This window comes from Silene latifolia, chromosome 1, assembly GCF_048544455.1.
Source record: "Silene latifolia isolate original U9 population chromosome 1, ASM4854445v1, whole genome shotgun sequence".
NCBI lineage: Eukaryota > Viridiplantae > Streptophyta > Magnoliopsida > Caryophyllales > Caryophyllaceae > Silene > Silene latifolia.
This window is the reverse complement of record NC_133526.1, coordinates 73,141,067-73,167,419: the sequence shown is the minus strand read 5'-3', so window position 1 is coordinate 73,167,419 and position 26,353 is coordinate 73,141,067. Positions and strand designations below refer to the sequence as shown.

Sequence of the window (26,353 nt, the reverse complement as noted above, 5' to 3'; positions counted from 1 at the left end):
AAAGCCAAACTTCATTGGAAGCTACTCCTAGCTCCTTGATGATTTCTTAAGCTTGCTTTTCCTTTCCCTTGTCTTTGCTTGGAGGAGGCCCTATTTACAATAAAAAGGGGATACATTATCACAACTTTGTATCAAAAAACCATAGTTGAATTAGAAACATCTGGAGTAAACTTTCCAGCTTTGATGTCACCAAGATATTTGGAACAATTCCCCTTCCAATGTCCAACACCATTACAATAATGGCATTTGTCAAGAGGACCCTTCTTGGTCTTGGAAGTGCTAGCTTCAAAAGTCTTAGCCTTGGTGAACATGGGAGCTTGCCTCTTACCCTTTTTCCCATTCCTTTTGAACTTCCCTTTGCTCTTAGTACTTATATTAAACACGTCCTTAGGTGGGTTAACATTTAACCCCATGTCTCTTTCGGCTTGCACAAGTAACTTGTGCAACTCTTCAAGAGACACGTCCTTGTCTTGCATGTTAAAATTCACCCGGAATTGAACATATGCTTTGACTTTGGATAAGGAGTGTAGAATCCTATCTACAATGAGCTCTTTGGGGATTTCAACTTTTTGAATCTTCAAAGTCTCGACTAGCTCCAATAATTTGAGCACGTGAGGGCTAACCTTTTGGCCCTCCTTGAAATCGAGATCAAAGAATGCCGAGGCCGCCTCATATTGGACGATCCTCGGAGTTTGTGAAAACATTGTCACAAGTTTGGAATAGATTTCATTAGCGGTGCCCATTTTAAAGGCTCTCCTTTGGAGATCCGCCTCCATCGCAAAAATCAACACATTTTTCATTGCGGCGGACTCTTTGTGGTAAGCCTCATATTCTTCCCTAGTGGCGGCACTCGACCTAGCATTAGGTTCGGATGGAGAGGCCTCGGTGAGGTAATGAAGCTTGTCGTCACCTTGGGCGGCTAATTTGAGTTGGGCATCCCAATCGGAGAAATTTGACCCATTCTTTTCAAGTTTACAACGATACATGAAGGATCGGAGCCATGAAGCATTAGTGAGAGGTGCGGCGTTGGTGTTTGGTGCGGCCATTTGTTATGAGAAATAAAAGTGGTCTACAAAACGAAAATAGAAGAAATAAAACATTTGTCGTTTTCACAATAATAATAATACTTGTGAATTTAATTTAAACAAGTTTTATTGCATTTATCTAGTGACCTCTACCCAACTTGATAAATGATTCCAAGACCCAAATTCATATCAACTTAGGGCACGGTGTGCCGAGATACCCTTTATTAACATAACTTGGTGGATTAACCTTTTAATCGATTCTACTTTTAGAACTCTTGGTCGATAAAATTACATTAATATTTATCTCTAGCCCGAAACACATCCGGAAATCGTCGTGAATACTTTCGTTGAGCTCAACCCAAATTTTGAATAAATGTGTCCATGATCCAAATTTATACTAACTTAGGGCACAGTGTGCCGAAATACCCTTTATTAACATAAATTCGGTGGATAGACATTTATCACCCATTTCCCCTACATAACAAGGTTTGTACCCCGGGGTGGCCGAGTGCAGTCCCTCGCGAAATAGGTTTTCATGGTTTCTACTTTTTGGTAAGGCTAAATCTCAATTGTTTGTTTTAGCGAGAGGTCATGTCAATTTATTATCTATCACGTTTTAAGTGAACTAAAGCGGTGAACTACGATAATTGTAATTGACACAGTCGATAAACTCGATAAAAATGACAATGCATGTTTTAGTTATGACGATTTAGTGATTCATGCAACATATAAATAAAATGCAAAGCATAAAAATAAATCCTAGTATGGCCTTCCTAAAATAGTAAATCTAATAAACTATTAAAAATTCGGAAACCAACTCCTTTGGTCCCTTGAACTTCGGTCTTGGCACGCAAATCAAGGCAACATTCTTTGATGGATCGCCTTCTCGAGTGGCACCGTCTTCAAGGTACTCCGAAATAAATAAATTACATAATTTCCTATTATACATTTGTAATTAAAATAAAAATGAATCTATTAAATTACAAAACGGTGATACGAGATCGCAATAAATTACAACTGAATCGATATTCCCATACATTTCGGGCCATACCAATTAAAAACTAAGGCCATACTAAGTAAAATTACATAATTCAAAAATTAAATAAAATTAAAATATGACAATCATAAAAAAAAAAATACAGCATTATAATATGTATGAACATACCCAATTTTAAGCTAAATCGCCTTTAAGGAGCCAATATCGTATATTAATCGGTTTTTACGGATTTGCGTTATTTAACCTTTTAAAAATCACAATAATTTCATAAAATCATATTTATGTACTAGTTAATTACCCTAAACTTATCTTAGGACTCAAAATTAGTCTTCACTAATATTTGACAATAATTAACTTATATTTCTTAATATTGTTCATAAATGGACCCAAAAATACAAAATTATTCCATAAACTTCAAATTAAATCATAAAAATTTCAAATAATTTCAAAATTTGAAATTTAAACTCATGAACATTTTGGAAAAATACCATGACACTCATAATGCTCAAAAACTTAGGTTAAAAATTTCGAAAATTTATCGAGAAAAACAATGTTGCGGTTTATCAGATTTATCAATTATTACCATAAAACTATAAGAAAAATTATTTTTATTAACTTTTCACTTTTAGATCTGAAATATATGATAAAATGCAACATGTGACGTTTTTCCTTAGTCATGAAGTATGTGTTAGCAATTTTTACTAATTAAAGTCACTATTTATGTGATTTTTCATCAAAAATTCATAAATCATGCAAAAAGACTTCATTATAGCCAATTATTTTAAACACATCTTGTAAAATTTCATATGACAACATACTAAATTTCTATGACCAGATTCGAAATATAACTCATATTAACCTATTTTCCCGTTTAAATACGATTTTAACTTGAAAAATCCATATTTCGAGCATAACAACTCCTTTTATTATGAAAATTTACAGGCCATCATTAGACAATATATGTGAAAACATATCCAAAAACCACTGGAAAAATCAAAGTTTAGATATTTTTAGTCCAAAAATGACATTTTTATCATAAAAATCACATTTTAATGCCATTATTATATAAAATGAACAATAAAAATCCATAAATAAACCAAAATATACTAAATACATTTTAGGACCAGAAACTTTAACATGCATAATAAATTTCGTGATATTTCATAATAAACACAAATTTATAAGTTTTTTTGTTAATCGTATAACTCGGAAAACAATAACCGATTTGCATGCAAATAACCTAAGGCTCTGATACCACTTGTTAGAAGTTAATATTAATCTCATTATACAACATATTCATATATGTTACATTTTAATTTAGTCATAAAATTAAAACTAGATCTTATGCATGCAAACATAAATAAGAATGAAAAGAAATCGTCTTTCTTACTATGGGAGTTTCGGATTAGAGGGCACAAGTAAGATCTCCTTCTTACTTGTTCTTGAGCTTTCCTTTTATGGAAGAACCAAGATTCAAGTTTAGAATCCCTCCCAAAGATTAATACCCAAGATAACCTCTTAAAAAACTAATATTATTTGAACTAGAACAATATTAATCTTATTAAAAATCAACCCAAAATTTTAATTTTGGTCTCTATTATTTCGGTCAAGAGAGGATGAATTTTTGAGATTTTATCTCTCTAATTTCTCATAAAATGTAGAGAGGAAAATTAAATTTCTTACACTAGAAATTTTTATGTGAAGTTGTCAATGAAAATTAGAGAGAAAACTCTCTATTATGGCCTTAGAAAACCGGACATGGGGAGATGGCAAGGGCCAATGCATGACCAAGATGCTCTTCACAAAAGCAACTAGGTGTGCATGGCTATGTATTAGGTCTTATGATTATGCTTTCCACTTAAACATAATTAACATAATTTAAACCTAATACTCCCTCCTTATTTTCGGCACTTACATAAAATGTAAGGTCCATTTTATATTTTGTCATTTGTCAATTGTCACATGTCACTAGTCATGTGTAATTGTAATGTATTTTTAACATATTAAAAATCAACGTATTAATAAAAATACGTCATGTACAAAATCGACTTAGTAATTCATAATTACTTTTATCAAAATGGTTTGCCAATTATAAATCACAACGTCTTGTATTTATAATAAGTTATTCATTCAGTTTCAATTGTTTCGTAAACAATAATTTTATCTAAGTAATAAAACAATTTGATTACTTAGATCGTATCTTATTCAATCGAATTACAATAAGATACGTCAATAATACTCACAAAATCGTCCGTCAATTTTTAAGCAATTTAATTAACCCGTATCGACATACGATCAATTAAATAATCAATTAAGAGTGTTACCCTTTAGGTATGACCTAAGGGGATCAACTGATCACCACCGTCGCACGACAGTAATGTCAAACTCTAGTCAGCCAATCATTACCGATATGTGTGGACCAGTTGACTGTAAAATATTACTTCCCACATGTATTCTTAGAATGAGACTTAAACATGTGATCATCATGATCGACAGTTTTGATCGCATTATTGTCGGAGGACACATATTCCAACAATTTCAAAATCACGGCCCCATTATGCTTAAACCAGTCACCGGATATGGGAATATCGAGTCGGGAATTATGTGCTTACTGTGTATGATGGTTAAGTTAGAAATAACTGTGATGGAGTCTCTGGTAATGTTTTGTGCGTGTAATTGGTAATGACGAACTGTGAAGGTTCGTAGCTGGGTGGAAGTGTGTATGGATGTAGTAGAGACGGTGAAAGCACCGATAGTTACATGATAGTTTTGGATAATGTGATGTTAATAAAGAGTTGTAAGTCTTTGTATGCGTATCAGTTTATAAAGGAACCGTAAGCTTGTATGTGATGATAGTAAGTTGTAAGTCTTGTGCTAGTAGTAATATTGGTCAAGAAGTAATAGGAACTGCAATGGATGAATTTATTGAGTACCTTTGTAATATGGCATAATTGAGTCAGATATATGGTTGATGAATTGTTGTGACATGATTGGAATTTTTTTGCAAACTTGAGTAATATAGTATGGTTTAGTGGTAGATGGATGTTTAGAGTAGTGTATACATAAGTCGGATAGTTGAATTTGCAAGTGCATAATTAGAAGTGAAGTAATGTCTTGATTGCATGTGCGAATAAGTTAATGGTATGGTGAATGATTTTGTGTAATGTTTGTTATAGGATGGAGTGATATGTGTCATGTTCGGATGAAGTAGTTGAGTTACATTTGAGTAGTAATAATGTGTCGTGAATGAATGTAATAATCTGTGACGATTTCCAAATATACTTTGGAATCGACACGAGTTGTTGTTTTGCAGGAATCGTTAACTAAACTCGCAACTTTTGACCTTGTTCCTAACCTTACTCGACCGAGTACGAGTGCCTAATCCACCGAGTAGACGTCATTCGATCTAGTTGAGGAGTTATAAGATCAGAAAAGGTGGAACTGTCAGCGAAAACTCGATCCAGTAGCTCCAACTTGATCGAGTAGAGGTCACTCGATCGAGTGCCTTACTTACTCGACCGAGTAAGTGAACAGTACACGGGTTTATACAGGAATCTTATACCTTTCCCAATTCTTTTCTTCTTTACTCTTTCATTCTTAAAACCATAATTTCCTCTAAGTCTCTCTTCTTCTCTCAAAGAACTTGGAGATTTTGTGTTGATTCTTTGGTTATCTTCTTGTTTGTTTCATCTTTTTCACTTGCTAATCATTCAAGGTAAGGATATTCATCCTTTTCTTTGTTTACAATCAATTAGAAACATATAGAGTATTGGTGTTTTCTGAAAATTCGAGTCATAGACATGAATTCTTGCTTATAATTGTTGTAACATGATGTAATTGCTTTAATTTGTTGATTATTGATGCTAGAAGTAGAAAAAAATCAAATCTTATGGGGTTTATATGGACCGAAATTTCTAGGGTTTGGGGATTCAAATTGAATTTTGTTTGTCTTTTGCATATGAAAGGGGGAAAATTAAGTAATGTATATTGTGGGTATCATGTTTAGTGTTGATTTTGATGAGTTTTGCTCAAAATTTTGTCTTAAAACTTCGTCTTGAAAGTGCCCCAAATGGAAAATCGCCCCAATTATTTTTTATGGTTATTTAATTGGAAAGCTATTTTGGAAGTTTAATACTTTAAAGTTGTTAAGTTGATGTGTTAACTGATGTTATACTTCTCATAATTTTGATAGCTGTAAAGACCGTCTGATAAGGAATTTGAAAGTTATATACTTGAATCTTTTTTGGATTGTTTGGTGAAAGTGTGTATATAGTTGTTCTTTTCTATGGCTATGCATGAAATTTTATGTACATTCAAGTAAGTGTTTGTTTGTGTGCCTAAAATGTGTTGAAAACAGATGCCGAGACCTACAGTTGGTACCCGTCAGAGTAAGAGGAGGAGGGCTACTGAGCCCGAGGTTGGTGAGGGGAGTGGGGGACCCACGGTCCCACCTGTGCCTGAGAACCCTACCATCGTCTTTGTTGATTTCAAGGAAAGAGATGCGTTTGTCGAGTTACAGAAGCATCATTTGAAACCTACCCGTTGTATCAACACCACACTCTTAACGGACCTAGGGGTGGAGACGGATGTGGGGCACATCTTTGAGACTTTGGGTTTGACCGGGTTGTACCGTCTTAGAAAACACTCCTATGCTTTCTTGACTTTGGAATTCATGATTTCTTTTCTTTATGATGCGGCGGAAAAGACCGTCCAATTTCGTCTCATGAACACTAGTTTCCTCTTGACCATGGATACGTTTGCCACCCATCTGGGCCTTTCCCGACCGGAGAAGGGAGCCCTTAGGGACATCCAGACTGAGTGTGGAGCCAGTAGTTTCATGCCTTGCTTTACCGGTAAGAATGCCCTCACCTCTAGCAACATGTTGATCAATGATGTGCAACACATCACTTTGAAGATCTTTATTCGTGCCTTGACTTGTTTACTCTATGACCGGAAAGATGTGAGTAAGCTTAACTTACATGAGGTGATGTTGCTTGTTGTCTACCTTAACCCCTCACGAGCCCTGAGAGTCTCTTTCAGTGCCCCGGCCATAGTATGTGTTAACTTAGATTTGATAGCCTCGTCTGACACCCATTTCTTGAGTTGTGGTGCCATCGCCACACGGTTGGCGGAGAGATTGACCACCTTTGAGGCCTCCTCGACCTATACACCCATGGCCCCTTTCGTGCCTACTTTGAACCGTGAGTATTTCCTCGACCAGAAATGGTTGAGAACTTTGGAGGGTGGTGGGTTAGCCTGGAGAGTTTGGGGGATGAGTTGGATGAGGATACCTACCCCCGAGCACCTTCCCGTGAACGGGCCTTTACCGGCGGCAGTGGTGGCAGCGGATTCGGATGATGAGGAGGAGCTCCCTACTCGGCAGTTTTACCTCATTGATGCTGATATTTTGGAGGTGATGCCTGAGCCAACGAAGAGGGATCAGGCTAGACCCGAGGATAGACACCCTAGGGTGGGGAGAGGACCGCGACGGGTGAGGGAGAGGATGGCTGAGACCCAGCCAGAGCAGCATATGCCTCCATAATTTCAGTTTCCCAGCTACCATTCCTTCTTCAGTCCTGAGATGAGGGTGAGTGAGCTCACGGAGAGAGTCTCTGCTACCTTGACACTCCGAAACCTCCATGAGATGGCTTATGTTCAGGGCATCGGGACCGAGGCGGCTCAGCCGGTGTGGTGGAGAGGTGTTGGAGATGACAGCGGGGTCTTCCATTCCTTTGGCGTGGAGCGGTCTACTTGGGGAGAGCCTACGAGTTACCCCTACGGTTGCTTGGCACCATGGTGAGTGGGAGCCGATTCTGGCACTGGTGATGTCGCAGGTGCGGGTACAGCTGGAGAGGGCACGTCCGGAGGCGGTGGTGGAGATGAGATGATGGATGAGCAGACCTTGGAGTGATAATGCTCCTTTTATTTCTATCTTGTTTGCATGGATTTGTAGTTGTTGGCACTTGTTTTGGTTGGCACATTTGTTAGACCTTGGTTTGTATTTTGGCCATAAGACCGTACTTTGGAGGTTTTTCAGACTTTTATGCCGGTTGTTATTGTCGGGAATACATTTCCGACTTATGCACATGTTTCTTGGCCCTCACGAGGTGGTGAATTGGGGGATATCGACCTGTGGCTACTCGATCCAGTGCCCCTCACTCGATCGAGTAACTGCAAGAGTGACTTTGGGGATGCATTCTGATCTCGACGTACTCGATCGAGTGTCTGGCAAACTCGATCGAGTAACGTCAACTCGATCGAGTGCCTTACGAGCTCGATCGAGTGCCCGTGTAGGATGGTGAATTCGTTTTTAAATGTGTTTGTGGCTTCGATTTGGTGGTTCTTGGGATGAATGTTCCTTGTTTTGGGTGAGTGACAACATTACCGTGTGTCAAGTGTGGTTTATGAAGTGATATATATAGATGTGGTATATACAATATGGGTTTACTTCATACACTTTTGCATGCTAGATCGTTTGGCCTCAAGTAACATGTTGTACAATGATTATAATTCTTGTTGCGTAAGTTGTATGATCACATAAGGAATTATTTCATGTCATGTAGAATAATGGGTGACGGAATGCGTAATCGCATTGTTCACTATCCCGTTGGTTTCATATAAATGAATCATAGTTATGTAATGTCACGTATCATGGTCGTCGTGAGTCTCAACGTATAGCATGAGTTGTTTGTAATGCCAATGCGGAATAAGAATTTGTCGCTTTGTGTAATAGTTAAGTTATTTTGATGGTGAATTTCGCGGACGAAGTTCCTTTTTAGAGGGGAAGGGTAATGTCGCATGGGGAAAAATGACTTAATTACGACAATCTTATAATATTTCAAGTAATTGTTTGGGTAGTTATGTTGGCAATTGTTGATTAGATAATCATATTGTTGTATGTTCGTTTTCAAGTAATTGCTCACAAGTCGTTATATAGTGGTAATTGTTGAATTGTTGTATGATAGTTGTTAAATAATCAAATTTGTTGCTGCATGATTGACTAATAGAAGTGGCTTAAAAAGGAATTACTGTGAATGAATGATATGATGTGCGTGTCAGTAATCGGTAACCTGTTGCTTTAGATGCTTGATAAATAGCTGATTGTTGGCAAGTAATTGATGGAGGAATAGACTGATGGTTGTGTTGGTTTATATTTGAGTAATAACATGAGATGAGTGCAAGTAATAGACGAGTTGGTTGTCTTTGTGTACAATGTGTATTCGGTGATTCAATAGGAAGCTGGTGATTTGATAGAAAGTAGTGTTGTATAATATGTGCTAAGGTAGATGATGATGATGATGGTTGATGAACATTCATAGCGGGATGGTATTTCTAAACGGTTGTGTTGACCTGTGTCGGGTGGATAGTGGTAGTTGCCTTAGTTCCTTTGACCTTGTGTCATAGGGGAGGATGGGTCGAACTTCGGGGACGAAGTTCTTTTTAAGGGGGAAAGACTGTAATACTCGTCCTCTTAGGGACCCGTTAACCGACGTTAACTGACCTTCGACACCTGCCTTGGTCTTCGGAAACCTCACGAGTGATGACCGGTGACGATGTGAGTCTTTGTGTGCATGTTACTCGATCTAGCTGAGGTTACTCAATCGAGTAGCTTGGGAGGTCGATCGAGTAGATGCCACTCGATCGAGTAAGTGTGTTAGTCGATCGAGTAGCGAGTTTGCAGCGGGGAATTATAAATCGTAAATCGTGAAACCCAAATCATTTCTCTACCTTTTTTCCTAAACCTAAATGCCGTCATTTCACTCCTCCTTCACCATGGTTCACCTCCTTGAGGCCTTTGTGAGTGATTACACCTTAGGGATGGGATGCTTGAGTCGGGTAGCGGTCTTGACACCGGATTGCTTTGTATAGGTATGTTGTCATCATCATCATCGTCATCGTTAATTTCAGTTATAGTTACGGTAGTAGTAATAGATGGTATGATGGTTGTTATAGGTGGTTTTGCTGGTTGATTGTTATCTTGTGATCGGACGCGGAATCGCTGCGGTTTGCTAAAGGTAGGTTCGCCTACTCTGTACTGTTGATTGTCTAGAGGGTCTGTTGTTGATGTTTAATTGGATTGGTGTCTTTGTTGATGATCGGTTGTGGTAATAGTAGTTGGTGATTGTTGTTTGTACGGCTGATTGTGATTGTTGTCTGTGGTTCTCGAGGTGCGTCCTCGGCTGAGTGGAGTCACTTGCGGGAGTGGCTTCACGCCCTTGATTCGCCTTCTGTGGAATCCGCCACAGAAGGGATGTGCACATTAAGGAACATGGGTTTATCGCTCGGATTTATAAGTCGTTGCGGTCCCCCACTGGCAGGATTGGACCTTCGGGCAGTCAGAGGTGTGTGGATGGTTGGAGGAAGTGTTGTGTGTGTGTTGCTTCAGTTGCGTTGTGTCTGCTTTGTACTTGTTTTCTCAGTTACTGACCTTGTGTGGTTTTTTGTGTTGTTGTCTCTTTGTTTTGTGTCTGTCGTGATCCACTAAGGTGAGCAGTCAGTCTTAGCAGGTTGGTGTTTGGATCATAGCTGGGTGCTTGGAGGGACGAGTCTATCACGAGTCATGGCTGAGATAGTTTCACATAGCTGATAGTAGTCTTGAGTGTATCTTTTATATCGTGTGTTGGTTTTAAATCACTTGTAATATAATATAAACATTCTTTTATCGACATTTAATTATTATTGTCCTCGGGCAACCGAGATGGTAACGCCCTTATCTGCTAGGGAAGGTCTTGTTAAGGCTCCTTGGTAGATGGGGTTGTTACACACTCCTTCAAACTAGTTGTCCCGTGTCTGACACTCGTCGGACACACTTCTAAATATGTTATAGCTTAGACGAGGAATAAATGTCAAAACAGATTGATTAGAAGATGACTTTGGGAGGGAAATGAGAATTAGTTACATTTAAGGTCAAATTTTACCTTCACTTAATTAAATTTAATATCAAATACATTACAAAAATAAAATCATACTTTATTTATAACCATAAAATGTCGTGTTCGTGTCCGTTTTGGTGCTTCGGTTTTTATGGTTAATGTAGAACTTGCTTCAGTTTTCTTCAATAACGATAATTTTCATTTTGGAATTATTATCAGTCAGTCTTGTGTGTGACAATCGTATGATACACCGGATAAAATGTAATGGGTTAAATGATAAAAAAATCCATTTATCCTAAAAGTAACCACTTTTTATTACTATTAAAAAGTGGTCAATTTCTATTCATTTTAACGATTAATCAACTTCATTCTTTTCTCGTTTGAAACTATATTCGACTTAACATTTAAGCGATATGGGAAAAAAAATACAGAGTACAAAATATTCTTCATTAATTTGTCTTTTATTTTATTTTCTTTTAAAACGATTGAAAACAGAAATAGCATGCAATAACAGGTTAAAAGGTTGAGAAATGACAATAAATATAATGATATATGTTACTTGAGTAGAGCTGGCAAAAGTTGACCCGGCCCGCCCGAAACCCTACCCGATACAATCCGAAAATTGGGTGAACCGAAACCGAACTGAATCGACCCGAACCGACCCGATAACCGATAGCAGCCCTATTTTTTCCAACCCGAACCCGAACTAAACCAAACCGACCCGATCTGACCTGACTTGACCTGTGACCCGATATTTTCTCAACCCGATAGATGAACTAGCTTAATGATGGTTTAAATGACACTAAATTGACATTCATTTTAATTATTTTCATTTAAAACTATAATTAATACACCTACCAATTATTTAAACATAAAGTTATCATCTAAAACTAAATATATAAGATAAAATATATGCTGATAACCTGAACCGACACTGACCCGCTAATTACCCGACCCGACTTGCCACCCGTTGATGACCCGAAGATGACCCGACATGAACCGAACCGACCTGCCACCCGTTGATGACCTGGACCCGATATGACCCAACCCGCCTTAACACGACCCGTAACCGACCCGAGTGACCTGACTGCCACCTCTATTCTTGAGTGGCAATAACAGAACAAAAAAATTTACAATGGCAAATTTAGAAAAAACAAATTTTTATAATGGCAGTGAATGGTTTTATTTCCTTGGTATTGTTTCGTATTAAGATTGTCTGTTTTGATAAAATTATTTTGTCAACTTTGTATTATTTCCAATTATTGTTTATTTTATTTTTCATCAATTAGGAAAGATTTGGTTCGAATAAATTTAGAGAATCAGAGCAATAAGAAACTTGCCAATTAATAGAACCAATTAAAAAACTTGCCAATTAATCAGTAGTACAGTACGAATAATATTGCACGCAATTTTCAGTACTTGAGCTGGATTTTTGAGCGCAATTTTTAGTGCTTGAGTGGGAATTTTGTAGACGTGTTAATCTTTTAGTTAATAGGGAATTGGAATCGTCAATCATCATAATCCTTAAAGCAACATTACCCTAAAATGGAGAGACGCCGAAAGTCTTGCTACTGTGTTAAGGCCGAAGGGTTCTAAGAGTATCTAACAGCAATTTTGGTCCAAGAATTTCTAGGAACATACATGCCACTGCCAGCAGGTTTGATTTGTTATCATGCTACTTTATTTGCTACTCTTGAGGATTTACAGAGCACATGTAATGACGCAAGAAGCTGAAGGCAAGCTATCTATAAACTTCTATCGCCATTGTTCAGCTACAACAGTTCAAAATGAAAAATTAGGCCTGGAGAATGAGGCTATCAACATCGCTTGTACATCAATTAGCCCTAGAGAATGCGGCTATGTACATCGCTTGTGCATCAATATGCCCTTTCTAGTTTCAAAAAACAAACAGGCACCCAAAAGGCCACAGTGTTTGATCCTTCCTAAAAGAATATGTACATCATGTTGAGATCCTTCCTAAAAGAGTATGTACACGATACCTTATATGCAAGGAGTAAAAAATCGGATCAGTCCGTCGTGCCACATCCACCCATTTTTGTGACTACACATCACGTTTCGCCATCACTCAAATTTGGCAGTTGGTATCAGAATGAGTATCAGAAATTCTTCGATAGAAAAGAACGTAAGCGGCCGATGACTTCACATCTTCCACTTTAATAGGTTCAACAAGGCTATCATTGAACTCATACCACCTTGAACCATGCTGCAAATACATACAAGCCCAGAGTTTATATGCAACCAACTGTATAACTAACTGGATATAAACATCAATCCTCATCAACTATTAAAGACAAATCATATGACAAGAAGCAGCCTAGCAGACTCAAGATCATAAGAACTTCTTGCTTGAACAGAAAGTAATATTATTTGTGGTAATCAGATAGTCTTTTTCTCATGTCTCTAATGGAAATATATGAAGTATATGGGGGTTGTCCATGCTAACTCAAATCTTCATTCCTACCTGAACGCATTCCATTAAAAACTAAGCACACAATTAATTTTTCTGTTGACATACTACTTATTAACAAACGTACCATACAACTGAAAAACAGTGCATTTTTTAGGCTTGGTTAACCAAAACAGTTTTGACAAAGCAGTTCAGTGAACCAAACTGCTTATCTTTGACATAAAACCACCAGTTCAGTTCCAGTTTGAAATTTTAGAAAAACGGTAACTGAACTGTTTTACTCAAACTAAGTAAATAATAACTAAAAAAAATAAAAACAATACTCCTTTTTTTCATATTATACTAGTGCATCCAAACTTAAAACTCATAAATTGATTGATTGACATTAAAGTTTATCTAGTGAAGTTAAATACTCCCTCCAATTCAATCTAAAGGTAACATCTACTTTTTGGAGGTCAACTTTTGGATACTTTGACCGTAAATATAGTAAAAAGTACTAAACTTTGAATATTGAAACTAACATATTTAGATTTGTTACGAAAAAGTCTTGTGTAATATAAAAAATTTCGTAAAAAAAGTGGTGTTTAAATGACGAAAAATCCGGTCAAAGTACCGCATCAAAGACACCCCCCCCCACAAAAGTAGATGTTACCTTTGGAGTTTGGATTGGATTGGAGGGATTATTAATAAATGAGGAAAATCTAATTGAATCACTAAAAAAACGATAATTAAACCAAAGTATATATGGAATGATTAACGGTAATGGTTAACCGAAGTGTTTAAAACGGTTTTAAGCAGTTAACCGAACCGCTAACAACCGTTTGAAACGGTTCGGTTTGGATTCAGGATTTGGTCAAACTGAATAGCGTCCAAACCGAATCAATTTAGTGGTTCCGTGTACCAGATCAGTTTTTAACACTCCTTGTCATCACAAGGCTGCATATTTAGCCACACAAAACGCGCTCAAAATGGAAATGGAACAATTTTAAGAGTAGACAATGGATAGTTTCTAATTTCAATGATTTAGAGGGAATATTTGTTTAAAGCATAAATAAACCGTCTCTTTAGTGTTCTACCATATGCGGCTTTTGTTGCTATCTAGCAAAAATATACAGATACACCTTATTCACTGCGACACAGAGATTATCACTTTTAGTTCAAAACTCCAAGTTTAATTTATAAATTATAATGTAAATTGTGATGTATGTTTTTTTAGAATTCTGGAGGAGAATATATAAACATGTGAATGCAAACAGCAAAGACATAGAGCACTTACATACGCCAACGCCGTATAATGACCTCCACCCAAACTGCCATAGTGGTTACTAACCGCAAATAACCTATAACAATCCAAGTGCTGACTATTCTTATGTGCAAGGAAGCCCGCCAAATCAAGTTTGTCAATTGGGAAATCAACAAATGTCTCAAGCTTGTTTTTAAGAAACCGGCTGTAGGAGAATCTCTTCAGGTGAACCACCAAGATCTCAGGCAATCTCCAAAGATCTAATTTCTTGCTTGCCTGCTGGTGCTGTTTGCAGGACGGACAATACCTTGAACAGGATGCTTACAACTTAGATATATCATCAAGCACAACAAAAAAACAGTCTCTTATGAGAGACCGTCTCCCACTAATTTAGTGGGAGATATAATAGGGGAAAAAAATATTCAGTGGGTCCCTCACTCCATCATGTGAGAGGTCTCTCAATAACGCTATTGAGAGACCGTCTCTCCGGAGTTTTTGTGAAAAATAAAAAAATAAAAAAAAAATACAACCAACAGGCCAAACTCAGCAAGAATCTATAGCTCACAATCAAATAAGAAGCCAAACATTACACGTCCAATGTCCCTCATATTTTTAAGGAAAGTAAAATTGCTGCTGTTACAAATATGTCATGGCTACCTACCATGTGTTAAATTTAATGTGAGACACTCACATGTGGGTAAACCGCACAATAGGAGCTTCTAACACCATATATCCTGAAAAGCGTAACTCGATGGTATCACATATTCACATGAGTATAATATACTTAGCCTACAATCCTCAGCTTTTAAGGAACCTCCGGTTTATTGAGTTAGCAAAATTGGCCCACTTTTGTGAGGGAACACGTGCACCAATGGGACTAGTTCAATAAATGGAAGGAGTATACAATTATATGGATCTCAAACAAGTAACCAAGGATTAAGAAAAAGGTAAAATCAAGAACCAGGAATACTGAGCACAATGTCTGCATTATGCCATAAAAAAGTAGAAAAGGAAAAGCAAAACAAAAAGAATGATAACATCAGACTAGCACCATAAAAGACAATGTAGATGAGGGACAAGTAAGAAAATCACACTAGGCGAGAGGTTCTGAATCCCTACATACAAGGTTCTTCTAACATCAAGATTCTCTAATTACACCCGCATCAAAAACTGAATCCGTATTTTCCCACTGCAGTACCTCTCGGATAGATTGTTTAGAACTCATATTAAAGTCATTTTGCTGCTTTAAAAACTTAACAGTATACAGTTAACGAATAAGCTACTCTGGACTAATGTACATCCAAAAATCACAATGGCCAGGTTGCTCTTGTTATCTAATGCACCTCAACTTCAAGAAGTCTGCACACTACTTTCAGTTTTATCTAGCATCACTGGCCATTTCATATTAGTAAGTTCAGCTATAAGCTAATTATGTCTTAATATATAACAGCTTTGAGTTATTAGACAGAACATGACATGGGTGCTCATTGGGATTATATGTCAGACAGGAATTTGATTACTTCCAAACAACTATCAGCTTCTCATATTTAAAAACTCATCTCGAAGACAAAACGACTTACTTGCACTAACTTGATTCATCCTCATGATAATATCATACCAACTAGTAGTTGAAAGACTCAGTTTACAGCTTACCAGACTGGGAAGGAGGGTATAAGATCACGTCTATTAAAACAAATATTTTTATGACCAAGGACTATATACATATATCGTTATCAGAAGCATGTAAAATTTAACAGTTGGCAGTATTGTATACTAACCACATATCTTCGGGGCCCAATGGCTCCTCCTTCAAGAAACCTTCCAGGCATTTGTATAACGACACTGACTCCTGCATCTTGAAAGTAGAAAAGTTTCGTCTAAAAACTTCCGGCAACAGGCTGAGATGAGAAGTATCATACCGCCCCACCATATTTTCTGGCCAACTTACAAGAACATTTAGTTTTTCAGTGTCACCAGTGAAATTTAGCGGTTTACTCAGCTTTATCCTGTGACCCCTCATTATACCTCGCTCGTCAGTGAAGTGAAATTGGAAATTAGAGCATATATGCAAGTCAGCTCTTGCTTCCTCGTCAGAACTCAAAGAATCATCTGAACTTAACATACTAGCCTCCATCTTAGCTGGATTAGTATCTGAACTTTCAACATCGTCATAATCATCTACATCCATATTCAGAAAAGGGCGAAACAATTTCATGTATTCATCACGAATTTGGTACCCATTCGCAAGATTAGAGACCCTTGCCACAAAGGGAATTCCAAACTTCCCGCATGACCTTTCCTTCCCATAGCTTACGTAACTGAAATAACAAAAGTACACTGGTGAATACTAATGAATAATAACATAACATTATTGACAAAAAAATTGTTCAAAGGATCACTTGTTCAATTATTTAACAAATCATTTTTGGAAGGAAACCGACAGAAAAATGAGGGTTATCAAATCGCATATTGCAACTTCCAGTATCTTATGAATAACTCATGTGTAAGGTAAAAGACAAATATAGCAAAATACGTCCCAGCCTTAAATCATATTTTGGACAAACGATTGAGGGCAGATTCACATGGCTAATGCACACATTTGAACACATCTGAAGCAAAATTGGCATGAAGGCACAAAACATGCTGACCCAAATTAACCCACTAGTTCGTAATTTTCATGTACTCGGTAGAAGACTACTACTAGCACAAAGTAGAGTAACCCTCTGCTTTGCCCAGAAAGCACAAGGAAATAAAAACAAGGAACAGTGAAACAAGAGTTAGGTTACACTCCGGCCATATCTACAATGTTTTCTAATACTATCCAGCTTTGTGTGAAGTGCCATAAGTTTGTCCAATCTAGCATCAATTCCATATTCCAGACACCTTATGAATTAAATTCAAAAAATCAGGCGTCAGTGAAGTAGGTGAAAATCACACATCAGTCTGACATGACACTCCGTCATCCCAGCACGACATGACACTTCTACATTTTATTGTAGGCCAGAAGCATGAAACTTTTTCATAAAATATTTGTTTGCGGTACTTCCACTCCTTGTTGAATCCGACATCAACTGTTGAATCAGAGTAATATAGTCTTTCAGAACAACCAACGGTCTACCAGTACCCAAGATTGCATCAACTCACTTGGAGGCAATCTTTAGCTAAAAATAATAATGAGAAGAATAGTCACGTTCACATGAGTTACTATTAGAGTAATTGATGATGTATGGGTTAAACTTGCAGGTCAACAAAGTACCAATAGGGATGGTGAACAGGATACAATTGAAAAGGCTACACAAGAAAAATACCTTTCACTCCGCTCATTAATGAAAACCACCAGTTGGCAACTCTCACGTTCTTTCGGTAAACGGTAAGCAACAAGACAATCGCCATCCCGTATTAATGCCAGGGAATCAAAAGGATCTTCCAAGAAGCGAAGGATGAGGTGATTATACACCTGCATAAGAAGAACAAATGAAACACTTTCACCCAACCACCATTCACAACATACTTCCTGTGCTTCAAAATGCCAATGAGTTTCCTACTTAAGTCTCTTCACACACATTAATTTTCTCAATGTTTTCTCTCTCTCTAAAGTTACAACAGAAAATATCACATCTTTGTCAAAAGTGAGAGTGATTCATTTCATAAGTACAAGAGCCTCAAAAAGCTACTCCCTCCATCCATGGATGAACATCGTTTTTAAATTAAGCACAGCTATGAAGATCTCCTCCACCAAAGTGGAACAGCCAAAAGGGAAACCAGGATACTTATTCAAAGATGTGGCTCATTAAACTTAAGTGGGGGAAGGGAATGAAATGAGGAAAGGGATAGGAAGGAAAAGGAAAGAAATTACCCCTAATCTTCCTCATTGCTTGGTTAGCCAAGGAAAGGGAATAACCAATTAGCAACCCTCACCCCCATTTCTCCTTCTACCACTAACACGCACCACCACCAACCACCACCACCTCTCATCAAGCACCTTAAGATGGCCGTCGGCTGCAACGTTAACTGATTTAACTGTAGCCACACTCATAAATCATGTGCATGATCCGGGTTGCATGGTTTATAGTTCCATTTGGTTCAACGAACGAGTTCAAGTTTGTGGAATGCTACCTATCCTGTAAACAATGTTTGCGTTTGGATGATATTTTTTAAAACAACGGAAGCTAAAAGAAAAACTCCTGATTTGCCAAAATGCATGGTTGCTAAAAATTCTACAGGGTTACTGGTGGTAGAAGTTTAGAGAGATAGGGCGGGAGTTATTCTTCGTTAAAATTCAACTAGATAGGTAGCATGGCTTCATCATTGTTTTTATTCATCGGTAAACATTTAAACTTGACTATACAAACAGAAAATTACTTCACAGCACTATACAAAGTACAGCATTTTCCAACGGGAGACACTGAAAATTATGACAACATACCTCAGCCACCAAGAGAGTTTCATCATCCCTCAAAGAACAAGATGTACCTAAGGCGTGAACAAGATCCTCGCACCTTCCACACTTAGGTACAGTAACAGTAACTGATGATGGTAAACTGCTTCCATCAGTGCTGATAATAGTTACAGTCATGGTCCTCATAGTTGTTGAAGGCAAAGGAAGAGAAAGGTACATAAACGGATCAAATGTGACAGATACCCTTTTGCAAATTGGACAAACCAGCGTTGATCGGTATTGACCCTAAAAACAAGAAGACACTTCAGGACCTACTATTCAGGCGTTTTAATACAGAAGAACATTGTTAAAATGAAGCCAGACTACGGAGGCCAGAAGTCATCAAAATCATCAAGTCATCAACCACGCACCCTGAACAACGTACAGGGATGGAAAGGGGGTGGGGCAACATGCATGTGTTAATGGTCTCAATCACTGGTTGCAAGGAATAATTCTTGAGGAGTTGGTGAAGTGGCATTTCGTGATTATGTAATACAACACCATATCATAGTGCAAATTGTCAAAACCCGAAGACAAACAAAACATAATATAGTTGACACGTACACGAACACAACATGACCCGGCTTGTTTGTCAGGTCAAATGAAGCCTACACAGAACACCCATATCAAAGGGCTGTATTTTCTTGGGGGAAGATATCAGAAAACAGGGTTCCATACAGTTCATATCAAAGAGAAAAGTATATGTTATACCCCCTTCTATCTATTCCAAACTACCCATCCACTTCTCAAAGTCAAACTTGATAAATATTGACCTCGATTATAATTATTTTCAAATTTTAAAAATTTAAATAGAACATTGACATATTTACCTTCATTATAAAAAGAGGTTTCGTAAAACTATAACTTCAACACAAAGAAATAATAATATATAAATGAAGAAAACCGAGGTCAAAGTGTCGTCTCGTAGACCGTGAAAAGTCAAATGGGTAGTTTGGAATGGGTAGGAGGGAGTATTTCGGAGTACAAATCCTGAGCCTCCTACAACGAGATAGTGCCAACTCAAAATCAGTCAAAAATTTAAGATACTTATTCTACATATTATACAGGTAAGGAGTGTATGGTTGCAAGTTATATTAGCTGCATCAATGTGTGTATCGATACTCCTGCCACAGACTAGAGATTCCAAGACTTTGAGCACGTAGACCGATTTGACTAGGATGAATCTATGATATCTTATTGGCGCTTGTCCCCAATTCAATTAAGCTCACTAAAGGAAGAGTACGCATCACGATCAGACTAAAAAACAGAAAGGACCCTGACACACTGCCTAATCTCAAAATATTAACACGTCACAACTCACAAGTCAGGTATATGGTTAGCCACAAACTTTGTTTTACAAGATAACAAGGCTAAATCAATCTTACACCTTTTGAATTCCAATTACGCAACTATAAAGTTCTAAATGATACAGCAGATGGATAATGAATGGTAAAAGACTCACATGGCACATGTCAACAATTATGGAATTGTTACGTGCTAGATGATTCCGCCAATATTCATCAGCAACCATCTCATCTGGGCGGCCCACTGCATCTATAGCTTCAATATATGGTTTATGTTTCACTCGATTCAAGTCTTCATGAAGCCCATCCAATAGAAAAGACAACAGTTCCTGCAAAAAGAAGACAATGACGGATGAGAAACTACACACCCAAAATAGGATCAGTAGTAACATACTCAACAAGCCAGCGAAAATATACTTGTCATGGCTTCTATAAAAGGTAGATGAAAGATTGTCCTTAAAGCATGACCCTCCATTTAGGAGGGGTTAAATTTCCATATCAAACTTCGCACTGAGCTTCAGAGATCCAGAGCTCAAGCTATGAACACTACAAGCAGGCAACCAAAGAAGAGACTATACTACCACTTACCAGTCAACAATAACCCATCTTCATTCAACCCCCAACTAATCAGAGCACATGAAAAATAACAAAGAAAAATGTCACCAATTTAAGCAGCCAACTGGCAACTGCCAGCCCAAAGCAAAAGTACGCCGTCACATTATAATTGATACACGATCTCATATATAGTTTGCGAACATCCTCACACGTCCCAACAACTGTTCTTAACTGTTGACAATCACTCCCTTCTGCTCTCAAAAACTGAAAAACACTTCACAAGCAAAGACAAGAGAACCATGCGTCACTAACATCATTATCTAGGCCCAACTCTTGATTATCTATTGATCTGGGATGGACCCCTGTCAAGTTTCCAGTTTTAGAGAGCTGACAATAGAACGCACTAAAATAGCTATATGAGAGTATGAGACTAACCCTCTTCTTCATAAGACTCAAGTACCATCACAAACCAACAGACGGAAGGAAGAAGAAGAAGGAAAAGCGATAAAAGGCTACTTGTCATTCTCAAAATATCTTAGTACAATTTTGAATTTTTCCCTAGTTTGTTCATCTTGATTCTTTATTTCTCGATTCGGTTTGGACGCAGTTTATACGGCCAAATACCGAGCCTACATCGAACTGTTTCAAACAGTTATAAATAGTTCGGTTAGTCATTAAATGTGCCATATGGGTAGTACATTTAGTTTCCGTTTATTTTTTCTAGTGATTTCATCAAATTTTCATCATTTACAAATACTCAAAGCAATTCTTCATTAAATAAACTTCGGTATCAATGGATTTAAGAGGTTTGAGTTTGGAATTTGGATACACTAGAATATTGAAACAAAAGAGAAGGCTTTTTTCCTAGATTTTTTTCAAAAATGGTTTGGTCGGATAACCCATTTTTAGAATTGTGAACCGGAACTAAACTGTTTCCATGTCAAAGATAATAGCTTGGAACACCGGTCCTCTTTGTCAAAATGGCTTGCTTAACCAAATCTAAAAACGCACGGAATTCCGTTCAGTTATCACGGTTCAGCTTTTCTTGCACACTCCTAGGTTGAATACTACCCTCATTTGATAAGCAAAATTAGGATTAAGTCAATTTATAACTTAAAACACAATGATTATAATGGGCTCACTTCTAGAAAACAGCCAGTGAAAATCAGAGAGATATGTGAACCCACTAGTTCCAAAAGACAGTTACCTGGGAATCATGTTGGTTATAACCACTGAACTGCGGAGCGAAGTTCTCAAGAGTATACTTGAATAATTTTGGAGCAACAGGCATTCCACCAGGAACCCACAATTTCCTTAACAAGTCTCCAAATGCCAAAGCAAGTTCACCCTAGCCACAGTGAGTTACAAATAGCATGAGATGAAAATATATTAATATTACCCAAAAGGTTTGCTCCACATGAGGCGACCAGTTTCAAAAGTCAAAACGATGCATAAGCATTAATTAGGAGAGCAAGTGTAGAATCACTCACATTCATGCCCAAAGGATTTTCATAATTTATTTCCTTCTTGTAATCCCCAAGAAAATAATCGACAATCTCCGGAGTGTGAGCCAAGCACTGAATGGCACTGTTCATGAAGCAGGTGTTTCCAAGATTTACAAGTCCAGTCAAGCCAAGAATACCTGTTTCTCCATATCCTTTATCACATGAATGCAAACTACCTAATGGAGAAGGAACGTCATTCGAAGCAATTCCATTCAATTTAGTTGAAAAGCTGCTGTAAGGCACTTCACTTCTGGACCCTTCCTGTTCTGCACTCTCAGCTTTCCTCACTTGCTTGCCTTCGCAGAAATAACGGAATCCATAAACTTGTAATTCCAGTAGAACCTAAGAACGAGCACAAGGCTTAATAGATAGATCAATACCTCTTCCAGAAATTTATTAAAATAACAATAATAATAATAAATATATAAATAAAAAGAAGATATAGCTGAAGAAGCAAATGATCCTGATAACTGCGGCGACAAGACCTTATTTTCTAACACGCTATAAACTAAGGTTCAATTGAAAACAACATCTCCATAGTTACAAGTAGGTTGCTCTCTTTATTTCTCTGATAGCTAACACAAGAAAAACAGGGAGCAGCAAAATAACACAACATATCCTCTATTAGGACTTTAGAGTGCAGACAACTTAAAGAGGCAAGCTAGTTAGTAACACTGGAAGATGAGTCAGTGCAACAAAAAATTACCTCTTCAACAGCGTGGTCTAGACCACCATTTGGTAACATAGGGCCAAAACCCTCAAAAAACTGGGTCATCTGCCCAGAGAAATCCCAAATATGAACCTACACCATATAGTACAGTTAGAGAATCATTGAGCTAACAGTTTAATGAAAAAAGAAAAGGAAATACAGACAAGGAAAAACATACCGGGCCACATTCTGTATCAAATATTTGACAGGCTCTTTCATAACATCGAAGAGAATTATCCTGAAAACATGCATATGAGTCAGGCACACATCAAGTAATAAGCGGGTAATGGACATATTGTACTTGTATATACTTCTATGAATTCTATGCATTAAGCAAAACAAAACACGGTATGCACACATGTGATGTTGCGAGTAGTGATCCACAAAATACCATACTTCATTTGATTGTATACGTTTTTCACAATCCCCTTGCGTATTTTGAGAAACGTATACAACTAAATGGAAAGGAAGAAGTATAAAAATACTGTTCTTTCTGCTAAAACAGATGATGAAAACTACAAAATTTAGAAATACAAGCCTACACAAAAGTTGGCATAATGGTTAAGCACTCAATCAGACACATTACTTAAACAATGACTTCCCATAATTATTTGCCAAATTGTCAAGTCTGAGCTACAGCTTCGGACTATGAAGAGTCTAGAACGAGAACATTCTAACGCAAAAGCCAAATGAAAGAAAGTTATTAGCTCTGTTGGAAATGTTCTTTTGAGCTATCGAAGTCTACAAAAATTCAATAAGGTGATCATATTACAATATCTGTGCTGATTGGGGGGATAAACATGGAAAATTTGAGGTTCTCTATCAAGTGACACATAATGAATACCTTATCTAAGTTTATTCTGTTGCATTACGGTGGAGAAAATAGGCTTCGAGATTTATCAGGCCACATGTAAACAAAACATAGCCAAGAGTTAATAAGTCCAATAGCAGTGCAGCCAAACAACTTCTAGACACTGAAAAAATGGCCCAGTTTGGCATTCAACAAATTAGTAATAGGAGAGATTTTGTGCGATAGATTGACTATCAAATTATCGTCAGCATAATTTTTTGAAGGTGTTTCATAATCAGCAACTTAGCTATTAGATTAGTTGAAAGATATGTTTACGTGTGAAATGATGTTTAATTGCATATATTCCCTAGATTAGAGCCATATACGTTAGAATGACACATACAAAAGTACAATCATAGATTAGGGCCATATATGTTCTTTAAATTCTACCATTCATCAAGCATTTCAATTAGTAGATAAATCGACTAAAACATCACTCCCTCCATCCAAAATAATCTTGTTACTTTTTTTTTTAGTCATCCCAAAATAATCTTCCTACTTTCTCTTCTCAGTACTTAAAAGTATTGTTGTTTGTGTAAACTTTCCCCCATTTCTCTCTACTTTTCATTACTCAATTATAAAAATTGGTATCCGCGCTTTTTACAACCAAGAACATAATATTGCATATGCGACCAACTGGTGTGCCCTATGCAAGACAAAGGATGGAATGAATTCTCTCTTTTTCCTCCCTAGAGAAGTTCCACCAAAAAAGAGGAGCCTAGTCATTTCCCGTAATAGCTTCAAACTCAATTAATAAAATATGAAAATTAAAATACAGGTTCAAAAGCGTACGTTTCTCCTATACGCATTCACATTTACCAGTTACCACATCAAATGCCTAAAGATAAACTACCTGCTAGGTGCTACTGTTTCAATAAGCTATGTTCTCAAACACTTTTTTCCGGACAATCAAAAGCTTATGCCCCTAGTGCTAACCAAAAAACTAGCAAACTCGAACAATGGGCAACTATTGACAACTCTATCGTCAAACTTAGATTAGGTACGCATGCATTCAAGTGGCCATGCAACATACAATGGACTAGCAGTCTAGCACATACCAAGTAAAGTAATTGAAAATAATAACAAACATGGCCTCTGGCATTGAAAAAAACATGAGGGAAGTGTCCAAGGGATTACCATAGGAGAAATCTTCACCAGCAATGATAGAGTTTCACGCAAAACCGAAAGTCGAACTTGTAAAGGAAAAACCTCCCGATCACTATAATCTTCAGCATGCAAAGTAACTCCTTTATCCTTACTCGGTCTTGAACAGAAATTATGACTGTGCCTGTAACAACAACAGCAACAACAAATTCACCTCACAACTTCACCCTAGTTCGTCTATAATATACATGTAACAAAATGCAATTCAAACAATTAGTCTCACCATTTGAGCGCTTTAAACCACATGCTCTCAGAAATCAACGCAAACTCTCGTCCACTAAACAATTCTCCCTGATCATCCTCTTCTACATCATTTCCCCCTTTTTCATCATCGTCATTGTCGTAGACACAGCTGCCGCCGCATTGTTTCTTTAGCCGAAGAACAATATCATTACTCGTAGAAACTTCTGCTTCGGCGAGATCATCATCACTCGACGACGCCGTATAGAGCACACCTTCTCTCGACTTATACTCACTAACTTTCGCATCTTCCCACCACCTGCACATTTCCACGTCATTCAAAATTCAACAATAATCGCAATTGCACATCAATAGAAGAGAGAAAGAGACACAGACTTGAGAGGGACGAAGAAGAGGCGGTCATGACGGAGAGAGAGAACGGAAGGCGGCGAAGATCCGGCGAGTCGACGGCGTCGAGCGCTGCGGAGGAGGAAATCGTCGGCATCATCGGCGGCGGCAGAAGAGGAGGAAGAGCCGAAGTCGAAGAAGTCGTCCATGAAAGAGGTGAAGATAGAGAAAATTAGGGTTTTGAAAAGGCGAGAAAGGAGAGAGAAAATGAGGAGGAGTGTAGTGGTTAGTTTGCGACGAGGAGTTAGAGTTGACGATGAAGAAGATGGTGGTGATGAAGAAGGTGAACAAGAAGAGGGCATTTAAATTTCAGAAAAACTGGGGAGCAATCGAATGTTTTCGCAACTGTTGTCTGTATCAGTACTATGTACCAAAATTAATTTGAAATTGGTGGGGGATGAGATAATTACTCGGCGTTAATGTTGTGCAAACATCTTTCTTTGTCTTTCGTCTCTCTCACAATTTTTACTTACTAGTCGGAAATGCGCGTGCGCCGCACGCGGTGTTTACATTTTCTTACTTGCAGAGGTACTGTTTGCGGTTACTTATACTAAAGTTGACAAAAAAGCATGCAAGGGAGGACATATGTAATTAGGCAAAACCAGAAAAGGATACTTTTTTTGCAGTTACAAAATCAGAAAATATTAATGCTAACAAAATATTTCATCAATGCA

General features: G+C 37.6%; 1 protein-coding gene across 1 annotated transcript; it reads right to left on the bottom strand.

The window, feature by feature from the left end:
* Positions 1 to 12,613: 12,613 nt before the first annotated feature.
* LOC141606453 (ubiquitin carboxyl-terminal hydrolase 8-like) lies at positions 12,614 to 26,137 on the bottom strand. Its single transcript, XM_074425590.1, has 13 exons — positions 25,668 to 26,137; positions 25,315 to 25,590; positions 25,065 to 25,215; positions 23,256 to 23,315; positions 23,075 to 23,170; positions 22,354 to 22,710; positions 22,071 to 22,211; positions 20,467 to 20,637; positions 18,993 to 19,250; positions 17,875 to 18,023; positions 16,345 to 16,884; positions 14,600 to 14,873; positions 12,614 to 13,119 (listed from the first exon to the last, which is right to left on the bottom strand). The coding sequence occupies exons 1-13, from the start codon at positions 25,979 to 25,981 to the stop codon at positions 12,982 to 12,984; spliced, it is 2,925 nt and encodes a 974-aa protein (XP_074281691.1). The 5' UTR covers positions 25,982 to 26,137; the 3' UTR covers positions 12,614 to 12,981.
* Between the last annotated feature and the right edge of the window lie 216 nt (positions 26,138 to 26,353).